This window comes from Cherax quadricarinatus, chromosome 49, assembly GCF_038502225.1.
Source record: "Cherax quadricarinatus isolate ZL_2023a chromosome 49, ASM3850222v1, whole genome shotgun sequence".
NCBI lineage: Eukaryota > Metazoa > Arthropoda > Malacostraca > Decapoda > Parastacidae > Cherax > Cherax quadricarinatus.
The window spans coordinates 17822878-17835687 of NC_091340.1; the positions used below are offsets into that span (position 1 = coordinate 17822878).

The window sequence follows — 12810 nt, forward strand, 5'->3', positions numbered from 1 at the left end:
ACCTTACCACTTTCATCACCTGTCTATAATATTTAATGCTGTTTGTAAGTGAAAAGGAATACAAAATATTGCTTAAATATTCATAGTTGAAAAAATAAATATGATAAATACTGTGTCTCAGGAGGACGTCTCCAATTATAACACCAGTTCTGAACAATCAACTCATGAAGAGTTTTTAGGAAAATGGAAGTGTTTATTGGATGCCTGTATAAATACTGTAGAATGCCAATTTAATTTTATTCTTTTATTTGTTTTGCATGTCTTCAGACTCTTCTTAACCATGAACCCTTCCATGTGGATACTCTTCTTCAAGTCTCTGAAATATTTCGGCTTGGTGATGATTCTGCCATGGCTGCTCAGCTAATAGAGAGAGCACTCTATGTATTGGAGTCTGCAAGTCACCCATTGTTTAATATTGCTACTGGGGTCTGTAGGCTGCAGTACCGTCAACAGGAAAATAGGTAAAGTATGAAGGATTTAGTTTATTCTTCTCTCTCTCCTTTTAGTACAGTAGATTGAAATGTCTATCGTTATTTATTTAATTCTATATTATTACTATTATAATCATAAGAAGGGCTAAATCCCTTGGGGTAATATAGAACCTGGGGAATGAATGGTAGTCAGGTTTGATGCCAGTAAAGGGACTGTAGTTCCAGGACTTTGAATTGAGAGGCCTTCACTGGCATCAAGGCATCACCTTGAACAGTTTAGTTTTTAAATACAGGAGGACGGCACTACTTATACAGGGGGTTAGGTTCCATGCTACTGCTGAAAAGCAAAAATTAACATAAAGCAAATCATTCTTTTTTTTTTTTTCACTTTTAAATGCATGCAAGTGCCTGATAACATATTTACACTATCATATAATAAGTTAGCAATAGAACTAGACATATTAAATAAAAAATGTGAAATGCACATTAAGTACACTCATTACTTTAAAATATTTGTAGTGTTAATGTAGGAAGTGAGGTGTGGCAGCCCGCCCAGCTATCACACCTCAGTTATATTTGTTTTCCTATGATTGTATAGATTTTCTTTGTGATATGTAGTGTAATTCTTATATAATTTTGAAAAAAAAAAATGAGTGCCCCAGATCAATTATTATTATTTTCTTTCAACACACTGGCCGCATCCCACCGAGACAGGGTGGCCCAAAAAGAAAAACGAAAGTTTCTCTTTTTAACTTAAGTAATGTATACAGGAGAAGGGGTTACTAGCCCCTTGTTCCCAGCATGTTAGTCACCTGTTACGACATGCATGGCTTACGGAGGAAGAATTCTGTTCCATTTCCCCATGGAGAATAATTAATGATAATAATAAATAGTAATCGCTCCGGAGCACTTTAAATGTCATACGTATTTCGTATAGCTTTGGTAGCTAACATTTAACCCCATGACTGTCGCAACGCCCAATCCTGAGGTGTCTCCTGGTATCACAAAATTTAAAAAAAAAAAAAAATTTCTTATGAAATGATAGAGAATCTTTTCCCGATTGTAATGACACCAAAAAAAACGAAAATTGATGGAAAACCGATGGAATTATGCTCTCGCGAAGTTAGCAACCTCGGCGATGTTTACAAATCGGCGATTTTGCCCACTTTGAGCCCTATTTTCGGCTAATTCCGTTGTTCCAGTCGACCAAACTCATAGCTATTTCTTTAGAATTCCATTTTTTCTATCGATTGAGTACAAGAAACTGCCCATTTACCGATTTCAACTACCCAATAATGTGGTCAGAAATTTGCAATTTGGCCAATTTCACGAAAATTAAAAAATATAACAATTTCAAAATAAGGTCCAGAATGAACAATGCAGACATTCCTGGCTCTAAAATAACATTTTCTTTGTTCATCAGTCATGTCTCCAGGCCCCTCTGATATTACTCTTGCTCTCTATTTTGAATTTTTATTCAAACAAAAAATAGAAGATTTACTAGTGTGCAGACTACTGCAATACTGTAATAATTGTATAAATAACATCAACCCATTCATGACTGCATATTAGAATGGCTAGTTGGACATTTATTGGATAATGACATCATTTGTTTACTTTTGAACATTGGCAAAAATCAAACATTTCCCGCACTTTGAGCTCCATTTTCAGGTTCTTTTTATAGTAAAATCAATCAAAATCACCTCTATTTCTATAATATGTTTTCCATTCTATCAAATGAGACCAAGAAAACGAGAATACAACCATAAATACTATACGAAAATAGACCACAAATTTGGCATTTTAATTAAAAAAAACGGTCGTTTTTTTTCTCATTATGCACTGCGTGCTCCAGGATTTTTTTATATGGTGCACACTGACCACACAGACCTATTCTCTCACATGTGGGCCTACCAGCTTTCTCCTGCTTGATTTGAAGCCGCTAGAATTTATGAGTATATATACATCAGACACGGTACCTTGTAAGATGTATATATACGGCCGCGACAGTCAAAGGGTTAAAGCACTCCAGAGTGATTATTATTATTTATTATTATTATTCTTACAGTAGTCCCCATAAATTCGCAGGGGTTACGTACCAAGACCACCTGCGAATTTGGAGGAAAACCCGAATTCTGGACGTGGTTAAAAAAATGCCTATACGTAAATGCCTATTTTTATAGTTTAACCCGTAAACAGTCCAAATGTATATACGTTTTTTCAACATTTGAAAGTATGTAAAAAAAGTAGATATTCTTTTTTCTTTTTTACATTTGAAAACGTGTAAAAAAAACTTTGATCTACCTTTTTTTTTTTTTTTTTTTTTTTGAAAATATGTAAAAAAACGTAGATCTACTTTTGGAGCACTAAGCATGTGAACTTAGATCTGCTTGGACCGTTTACGGGTTAAACCCAAAATATGCCCCCAAACACTTTAATTTAGTTTCAAACTCAGCTTCATATATCACACTTAAAAAAAAAAAAAAAGAATGTAAAGATAAACCCATATATACAGTACTGTACTGCTATGTATCCTGCAGTGCTAGAATGTTAAGTACTGATGTTACCCCCCATCTGTACTGTAATTCATGCAAGATCGTTTTCTTTGGTATTCTGTAATTCATGCAACCCCATTTTCTTTGGTATACATACAGTAAATACAGTGTACCCCTGAGTTTCATGATTAATCCGTTCCAGAGAGTCTATCAAAATTCGGAATTCATGAATATCAAAACCATTTTCCCCGTAAAAAAATAATGTAAATCCAATTAATCCCAATATTGGAGACGCCCAAAAGTATTAACAAAAATGATTTTTTAATAGATTAAATATAGATTTACATACAGAAAAGAATGAGAAATCAAGTATGAAACAATAATACCACACTTACCTTCATTGAAGACTTGTTGGTTTATGGAAGACCAGAGGAGAGGAGAGGATGGAGAAGTTACACTATTGTTTGGAAGGGAAATCCCCTTCCGTAAGGACTTTAGGTACCAAGTCCTCATCTGGGGTTACTTCCCTTCTTTGTTTTTTAATACCACTAGGACCAGCTCGAGAGTCACTGGACCTCTGTCACTTAAAAAATTGTTCAAGAGAGCTCTGTTTCTAGCATCTCTTTAAAATTTGCCTAAAATGGGACAAAGCATTGTCATTGTACATGTTGCCGACATGGCTTGCAACAGCTTTGTTAGGGTAATGTTTCTGTAAACATGTTTGCACCCTACTCCACATTGCACAAATCTCCTTAATCTCTGAAGGCACCTTCTTCCATCTCTCTTCCTCCTCCTCTGAAGCAATTTCCTCAGCTGTGGTCTGTTGCTGTTGCAGATGAAACTCTTGCAGCTCTTCAGTGGTTAGCTCTTCATTGTGGTCCTCCACCAACTCTTCCACATCCTGGCCACTCACATCCAACCCCATGGAATTCCCCAATGCCACAGTAGGTTGGACAACAATTGTAGGGTTGACAAGGTCAGCCTCAAACCCTTCAAAATCTTGTTGAGGACACATTCTGGCCACAATTTTCTCCAAGCAGAGCTCAAAGTCCTGGAAGTCACTCCCTGCCAAGCCTTATCTATAAAGATTATGCAGTTGAGGATATTAAAGTGATCCATCCAGAACTCTTTTAGGATCAATTGAGTGTCTGAGGTCACATCAAAGCACCTTTGAAACATTGATTTGGTGTAGTTTTCTGAAGTTTGAAACGATCTGCTGGTCCATGTACTGGATGAAAGGAGTGGTATTAGGGGACAAAAACTTTACTGTGATGAGACTAAGGTCCTCCACCATTTGGTCATCCAAGTCTGGAGGATGAGCAGGAGCATTGTCCATTACCAGGAGGCACTTGAGTGGCAATTTTTTACCAGGAAATATTCCTACACACTCAGGCCAAACACTTCATTGAATCAATCAAGGAAAATTTCCCTTGTGACCCATGCCTTACTGTTTGCCTTCCACATCACACAATTTACTCTTGGTGACACTGTTTTTGTTGAACACCCTGGGATTTTCAGAGTGATACACCTGTAAAGGCTTCACTTTGAAATTCCCACTAGCATTACCGCAGAGCAAGAGAGTTAGCCTGTCTTTCATAGGCTTGTGTCCTGGCAGTGCTTTTTCCTCCTGCATGATGTAGGTCCTCTTTGGCATTTTCTTCCAAAAGAGGCCTGTTTCATCACAGTTGAACACTTGTTGGAGAGTAATCCTTCATCCTCTATATACACCTTGAATTCCTGCACAAATTTTTCAGCCGCACATTTGTCAGAACTGGCAGCCTCGCCATGCCTTACCACACTGTGTATGCCACTATGCTTCTTAAATCTCTCAAACCAGCCTTTGCTGGCCTTAAATTCACTAACATCAGCACTCGTTCCAGGCATTTTCTTTACGAGATCGGTATGCAACTGCTTTGCCTTGTCACAAATTATTGACTGCATAACTCTATCTCCTGCTAATTGTTTTTCATTGATCCACACTAACAACAAATTCTCAACATCGACTATTTGCGATCTGTTTTTGGTGAGCATATCTACCCCTTTCGCAACAACAATTATTAATTAGGTTCTAAGGAAAAATCCGTGAATTACTGAAGCCACGAATTCATGGTTCTGAATTCACGGGGGCCCGCTGCATTATTATTATTATTATTATTATTATTATTTATTATTATTATTATTATTATTATTATTATTATTAATTATTATTATTACCATCATCATACCTTGTTCACTGAGTTTAATCATTTCTTAAGCTGCCACAAGAGATACTGAAAATGTAAACATACAGACAAATGAACCAGCTAACCCCTTTGCTGTGAACTTTTTGTACTTCTTCCATTTTTCTCTTCCAACTGCTGCTGCACTTCTATATCTTGTACTCTAGGGTGCACAATAAAGTAGAAATTTGTACAAATATGTAGTCTTGGGGACTTTAAATGCTAGTGTACTGAGTGGCTGTGGGAAGGAGATTGAGATGCTTGCCACTGAGTTGCTCTGCTGCCCATTTCCATGACTCGTGTTCTCGTAAAGCATACAATACCGACTCGGCAGGGAGAGCCGGTCGTAACTCTGTAAACGAGTACGTTGGTAAGTGAGGAGAGGTTGTATAATATTTGGGAGAGTTTCTTATAGCTGATTAGAAGTCATTTTGATTGCTTTGGTTATTGTTGAGAAATTAGATGATTTTTAAGCATAGTCCTAAATTTTTATTTAATCAGGGAATCCTTTACTGGTTCAGGTAGTGAATTCCAGATCTTCAGGCCCTTTATGTCCATTGCATTTTTGCAGTGTGAGACTGACACGAGGAATGTCTAAGAGTGCCTTGTGCCTTGTGTTGTGATTGTGTTCTGTTGTAGCTATCAAGGGAAAGTTTAAGTGGAAGGTTTATATTGGAATTTAATGTTTTGTATGTGTAGTAGGCACAATAATGTGTGTATGTCTCGTATATTTAGTACGTTCAGGCTTTTGAAAAGTGGTGGGGTGTGCTGTCTGGCACAGGAGTTAGTAATCATCTGCACAGCAGCATTTTGTTGGGTAATTAAAGGTTTAAGGTAGTTGGCTGTGGTTGATCCCCATGCACAAATACCATGGGTGAGGTAGGGATATATTTAACCCTTTGAGGGTCAGTTACGTACATGTACATCTCAACAGCCAGTGTCGGTCACATAATTATATGCCAAAATTTTAGCGACTTTAAATCTGATGGAAGAAAGCTGGTAGGCCTACATATGAAAGAATGGGTCTGTGTGGTCAGTGTATGCAGTATAAAAAAATATCCTGGAGTACGCAGTGCATGATGAGAAAAAAACTCTGACTGCTGTTTTTGGTTTAAAACAGTGACTTTGCAGTGTATTTTCATAGGGTATTTATGGTTGTATTCTCGTTTTCTTGACCTCATTTGATAGAATGGAAGATACGTTATAGAAATAGAGATGATTTTGATTGGTTTCATGATGAAAAGTACCCTGAAATTGAGCTCAAATTAGCGGAAATGTTCGATTTTTGCCGATGTTCAGTAGTAAACACATCATGCCACGCGTCTAATACACGTCAACTGGTGAGTCTAATATTCTTTCACAAGTGTGTTGATATTTTTTATATCATTTTTACAATAATGCAGTAGTCTTCAAAACAGTATATCTTCTAATTTTTGTGAGAATAAAAATTCAAAATAGAAAGCAAGAGTAATATAAGAGGGGCCTGGAGACATCATTAATGAACAGAGAAAATGTTATTTTAGTGCCAGGAATGTCTGTTGTTTATTCTGGACCCTGTTTTGAAACTGGCTTCTTTTGAAATTTGTGTGAAATTGGCCAAATTGCCAATTTCTGACCACTTTATTGGGTAGTTGAAATCGGTCAATTGGCAGTTTCTTGTACTCAGTCGATGGAACAGATGGAGTTCTAGTGAAATAGCTATGATTTTAGTAGACCGGAACATTGGAATTGGCTGAAAATAGGGTTCAAAGTGGGCGAAATTGCCAATGCGTAATTGTCGTTGAGACCTCTAACTTTGCGAGAGCATAATTCCATAAGTTTCCTATCAAATTTCATTCTTTTGGCATCATTACCATAGGGAGAAAAGATTCTCATATATTTTGTGCCCCAGGACACACCTAAGATCACATTCTGACTACATGACAAGTCATCTGTTAATAACTATTTCAGCATTTAGTGAGAATCACTGGCAAAACAAGCTAGCAGACAACTTCAGTTTTGATGAATGTGTTAATATTGTTTTACAAAAAAAAAAAAAAAAACACTATAACATGCATTGCCCAATATAAACTAAGCAGATTACAGCAGAGAGACTAAACAGCCCCTGGTTTCCAAACAGCATTCTCAAATCTGTTGATAGAGTCTGTATGAAAAACAGTACTGAATAGGTTTTATAACAAACGATCTCACAAAACATTGCTCATCAATATTAACCAGTCTAAGGAGGTCAAAAAAAAACTGTGTTATGAAAACAGATTTCATGACATAAAAGGTGACATGAAAAAGACTGGAAAACCTTATCTGAAATTCTAGGATCAAAAAAGCTGTCACAAAACAGGATGCTTAACTTAACTAAACGAGATGAACCTCTCCAACAACCAACCGATACTGCCAACAAACTTAACGTCTTTTTCTCTACCATAGGAACAAAACTAGCAAGTAAAATCCCAAGCTCAAACATTCAGCCAAAAGACTACCTCACTGGCAACTACCCTAATACTCTACTTTTAGCCCCAACAAACCCTACTGAAATCTTGCTCGTCTTCAAAACACTAAAGAACAAGTCAGGGAACCTAAATAACTTACCACTAATCATGTATAAAAAAGCTTCCATTTTTTTTTTTTTTTTTTACAAGTCGGCCATCTCCCACTGAGGCATGGTGACCCAAAAAGAAATAAAATCCCCAAAAAGAAAATACTTTCATCATTCAACACTTTCACCTCACTCACACATAATCACTATTTTTGCAGAGGTGGTCAGAAATACAACAGTTTAGAAGCACATATGTATGAAGATACACAACATATCCCTCCAAACTGCCAATATCCCAAACCTCTCCTTCAAAGTGCAGGCATTGTACTTCCCGTTTCCAGAACTCAAGTCCGACTATATAAAAATAACCGGTTTCCCTGAATCCCTTCACTAAATATTACCCTGCTCACACTCCAACAGCTCGTCAGGTCCCAAAAACCATTAGTCTCCATTCACTCCTATCTAACATGCTCACACATGTTAGATAGGAGTGACGACCCCTACCTGGCCTTCCTTCCCCTATAGATTTATACGCTTTCCATGTCATTCTACTTTGATCCATTCTCTCTAAATGACCAAACCACCTCAGCAACCCCTCTTCAGCCCTCTGACTAATACTTTTATTAACTCCACACCTTCTAATTTCCACACCCCAAATTTTCTGTATAATATTTACACCACACATTTCCCTTAGACAGGACATCTCTACTGCCTCCAACCGTCCCCTTGCTGCTGCATTTACAACCCAAGCTGCACACCCATATAAGAGTGTTGGTACCACTATACTTTCATACATTCCCTTCTTTGCCTCCATGCATAACGTTATTTGTCTCCACATATACCTCAACACACCACTCGCCTTTTTCCTTCATTAATTCTGTGATTAACCTCATCCTTCATAAATCCATCCGCTGACACGTCAACTCCCAAATATCTGAAAACATTTACTTCTTCCATATTCATCCTCTCCAATATGATATCTAATTTTTTTTTTATCTAAATCATTTAATACCCTCATCATCATACTCTTTTCTATGTTCACTTTCAACTTTCTACCTTTGCACACACTCCCAAACTCGTCCACTAATCTTAGCAATTTTTCTTTAGATTCTCCCATAAGCACAGTATCATCAGCAAAAAGTAACTGTGTCAATTCCCATTTTGTATTTGATTCCCCATAATTTAATCCCACCCCTCTCCCGAACACCCTAGCATTTACTTCTTTTACAACCCCACGTGTTGTCACCAATTATTGCAACTCTCTCTAACAAATCCATTGAATCTTCGACCTTTCCATCCATATTCAAGACAGCAAGAGTCACTCTGATCCTCAAAGGAGGTGATCAAACTGAATTGAACAATTGTAGGCCAATATCAAACCTGCCCCTTTCTCTCCAAAATCTTCAAAAAACTAATACAGTGGACCCCCGGTTCGCGATACTAATCCGTTCCTGAGAGCTCATCGTAAACCAGAAATATCGGAAAGCGAATCAATTTTTCCCATAAGAAATAATGGAATTCAAATTAATCCGTGCAAGACACCCAAAAGTATGAAAAAAAAACTTTTACCACATGAAATATTAAGTTTAATGCAATAGAATAGTAATTACAATAACAATAAATAACGAAAGAATAATTGACACTTACCTTTAATGAAGATCTGGTGACGATTGATGGGATGGGAGGAGGGGAGAGTGTGGATGGTGTTAGCATTTAGAATGGGAATCCCCCTCCATTAGGACTTGAGGTAGCAAGTCCTTTTCCGGGGTTACTTCCCTTCTTCTTTTAATGCCACTAGGACCAGCTTGAGAGTCACTGGACTTCTGTCGCACAACATAACTGGCAGCCTAACCATGCCTAATCATACTATGTATACCACTACGATTCTTAAATCTTTCAAACCAACCTTTGCTGGCCTTAACTTCACTCACATCACCACTAGTTGCAGGCAATTTCTTTACCAAATCATCATGCACTCCGACACACACACTCCACTTTCGTACTTTGCAATTATCTCTTTCTTCATCGCAATAGTCATTAGCACCCTTGGTCTCAATGGGTTGGCACTGGGAGCTTTCTTGGGGCCCATGGTGACTTATTTTGCAAAAACAGGCACCAAAAACAGTGATAATATGGAATGTACCGAATGTATCCTTAGATGCACGCACACTTGCTGGCTTGTAAACACTGGCACACACGGGGCAGTTCAGGCCACACATGGATACGTCTCGTACGAACCACATCGCATACTGGGTTTTGTATCGGGAAGCGAGGCAAATTTTCTGCGATATAATGCATCGGTTAACGGATTTATCGGATACCGATAGCATCGCGAACTGGGGGTCCACTGTACAAGTGAGAGGTAGTAAGGTGGAGTAGGGTTCGGTAAAATCTACCTTACAAGTAATGGTGCAGGTGGTAATATTTTATGGAATGGCAGAATTAAAAGCCAGGCCACATAATAAAACTAATTAGCAGATGTTTTGGCCGAGTTGGTTAATATTGAGAAATAAGATGATTTTATGGATTGGCAGAATTTAGAACCTAGAGGTCTCATAATAAAACTAGTTAGCAGATGTTTTGGTTGATTTGGTTAATATTGTGAGATAAGATGATTTTTTAGCAAAGTCCTAAATTTATAAGCTATCAGGGGATCCTTGCCTGTTCCGGTAACGAGTTCCAGATCTTCGGGCCTTTTATGTGCATAGCGTTCTTGCATAGTGAGAGACTGACTCGAGGGATGTTGAAAAGTGCCTTATGCCTTGTATTGTGGCTGTGCATTCTGTTGTAACTGTCAAGGAATAGTTTTAGGGGAGGGTTTACAGTGGAGTTTAATGTTCTGTATATGTAGTAGGCACAATAAAATGACTGTATGTCTTGTATATTTAGCAAGTTGAGTCTTTTGAAAAGTGGTGGGGTGTGCTGTCTAGCCCAGGAGCTGGTTATCATCTGCACAGCAGCTTTTTGTTGGATTATTGAGGGTCTAAGGTGAATGGCTGTGGTTGAACCCCAGGCACAAATACCATAGGTGAGGTAAGGGTATATTAGAGAGTGGTACAGGGTAAGGAGAGTTGTTTGTGGTATATAGTATCATATCTTGGAAAGGATTCCTACTGATTTGGAAATTTTCTTGGCTATGTGATGGGTATGGGACTGAAATTTAAGATTACAGTCAAGGAGAAGACCTAGAAATTTGCCCTCTGTGTGTCTTGATATAGAGGAACCATTTAACAATATGTTAAGTTGGATATTTGAGGTTCTGTTGCCAAACAGCATGAAGTATGTTTTGTCCGTGTTAAGAGTGAGTTTATTGGTCATCATCCAAGTATATATCTTTAGCATTTCATTGTTTACAGTGTTTCTAAGTACAGCTGGGTCTGAATGGGGGTAGACATATGTAGTGTCATCTGCAAATAGAACTGGTTTAAGGATTTGGGATGCATTGGGGAGATCATTGATGTAGATGAGAAAGAGGAGTGGGGCTAGGACACTACCTTGGGGTAGTGTCCTACAGCTACAGGTTGGATAGCGGAGTTGACTCCATTTGCATGTATATACTGGTTTCTGTTGTTATGATAGGATTTTAGGTAGTCAAGAGAATGTTCTCTGATGCCGTATTGATTCAGTTTGAGGTGCAAGAGATTGTGGTTGACTGTATCAAACGCTTTTCATAGGTCGATAAAGAGCCCCAGAGGATATTCATTTTTATTGAGTGCTGTGTATATTAGTTCAAGCATTTGTATATTAGCATCATTCGTACTTTTTGTTGGTCTAAACCCAAACTGGCATGGGTTAAGTATGTTGTTGGATGTTAGGTAGGAATCAAGTTGCTAGTGTATTATTTTTTCAAATATCTTGGAAAGTAAGGGCAAGTTTGATATGGGTCTATAATTGTTCAAATCAGTTGGATCACTTCCTTTGTGGATCGGGGTGACCCTTGCTGTCTTGAGTATAAATGGGAAGGTTGAGGATGCTACAGATTTGTTAAACATGGTTGCAATAATGGGTGACAGTTCATGTGCAGCTTTTTTATATATGAATGGTGGCAAGTTATCTAGATCACCTGCTTTGTACTTTAATGATTTAATGACAAGTGAGACTTCAGTGGAATTAGTTGGAGCTTGAAATAGAGTATTTGGGTGGTTGCCAGTGAGGTACTCATTCGACTGGGTATTTAAGCTAGGAATTTGACTTGCTAGCTTTGATCCTACAGTAGAGAAGAAGACATTAAATTTGTTGGCTGTGTCTATAGGTTGTATGTGAGGTTCATCTGGTTTAGTTAAGTTTATCTCTCTATTTCCAGATGGTTTCCTAGAGCCCAAAATTTTGGAGGGTGTTAGATAGGAGTGGAGACAAGCGGTTTTTATGATTTAATGTGTTGTTGGAGTATGAGCAAGGTAATATTTATGAAGGGAGTCAGGAAAAGTGGTTAGTTGGACTTGAGTCCTAGGGGGTGGGAGGTACAATGCCTGCACTTTGAAGGAGGGGTGGGCATGTTGCAGTTCGGAGAGTCTTGAACTGTGATGTCGGCTCTTCATGCAAGACAGGAATTAAATGAGTGACAGTTAAAGTGTTTTCTTTGTCGGGTCATGCTACCTTGGTGGAAAATGGCTGGTGGGTTAATAATAATAATAACTCCATGGGGGAAGTGGAGAAGAATCCTTCCTCCGGAAGCCATGCGTGTCATAAGAGGTGACTAAAATGCCAGAATCTAGGGGCTAGTAACACTTTCTCCTGTATAAATTACTAAATGTAAAAAGAAGGGAAAGTTTCTGAAAGCATTTCTTGTTTTTGGGTCACCGTGCCTCAATGGGAGATGGCCAGTATGTTAAAAGAACATTAGGAATGGAAAGATGCCAAAATTTTTACCACTGCTGATTCTCAGATTTAAGCCAATACTGATACAGTAGCATCTGCCAATACCTACTGATAATGATACTTTAACCCTTAAACGGTCCAAACAGATCAACGTTCAAATCCGTAGTGCTCCAAACGTAGATCTACGTTTTTTTTTTACATATTTTCGAACATAACCAAAAAACAAATGTAGATAAAAGTTTTTTTTACACATTTTCAAATGAAAAAAAAAAAAAGATGATCTACATTTTTTTTACATACTTTCAAATGTTGAA

General features: G+C 37.9%; 1 protein-coding gene across 1 annotated transcript in view; it reads left to right on the forward strand.

Moving 5' to 3' along the window:
• Positions 1-267: 267 nt before the first annotated feature.
• The window catches only part of Nulp1 (Nuclear localized protein 1), a gene marked incomplete at its 5' end in the record, with an annotated part of 92759 nt that continues 80216 nt past the window's right edge, over positions 268-12810 (forward strand). Inside the window, 1 exon segment of the mRNA XM_070095227.1 lies at positions 268-461. Within this exon segment, the coding sequence (XP_069951328.1) occupies positions 268-461 (194 nt within the window).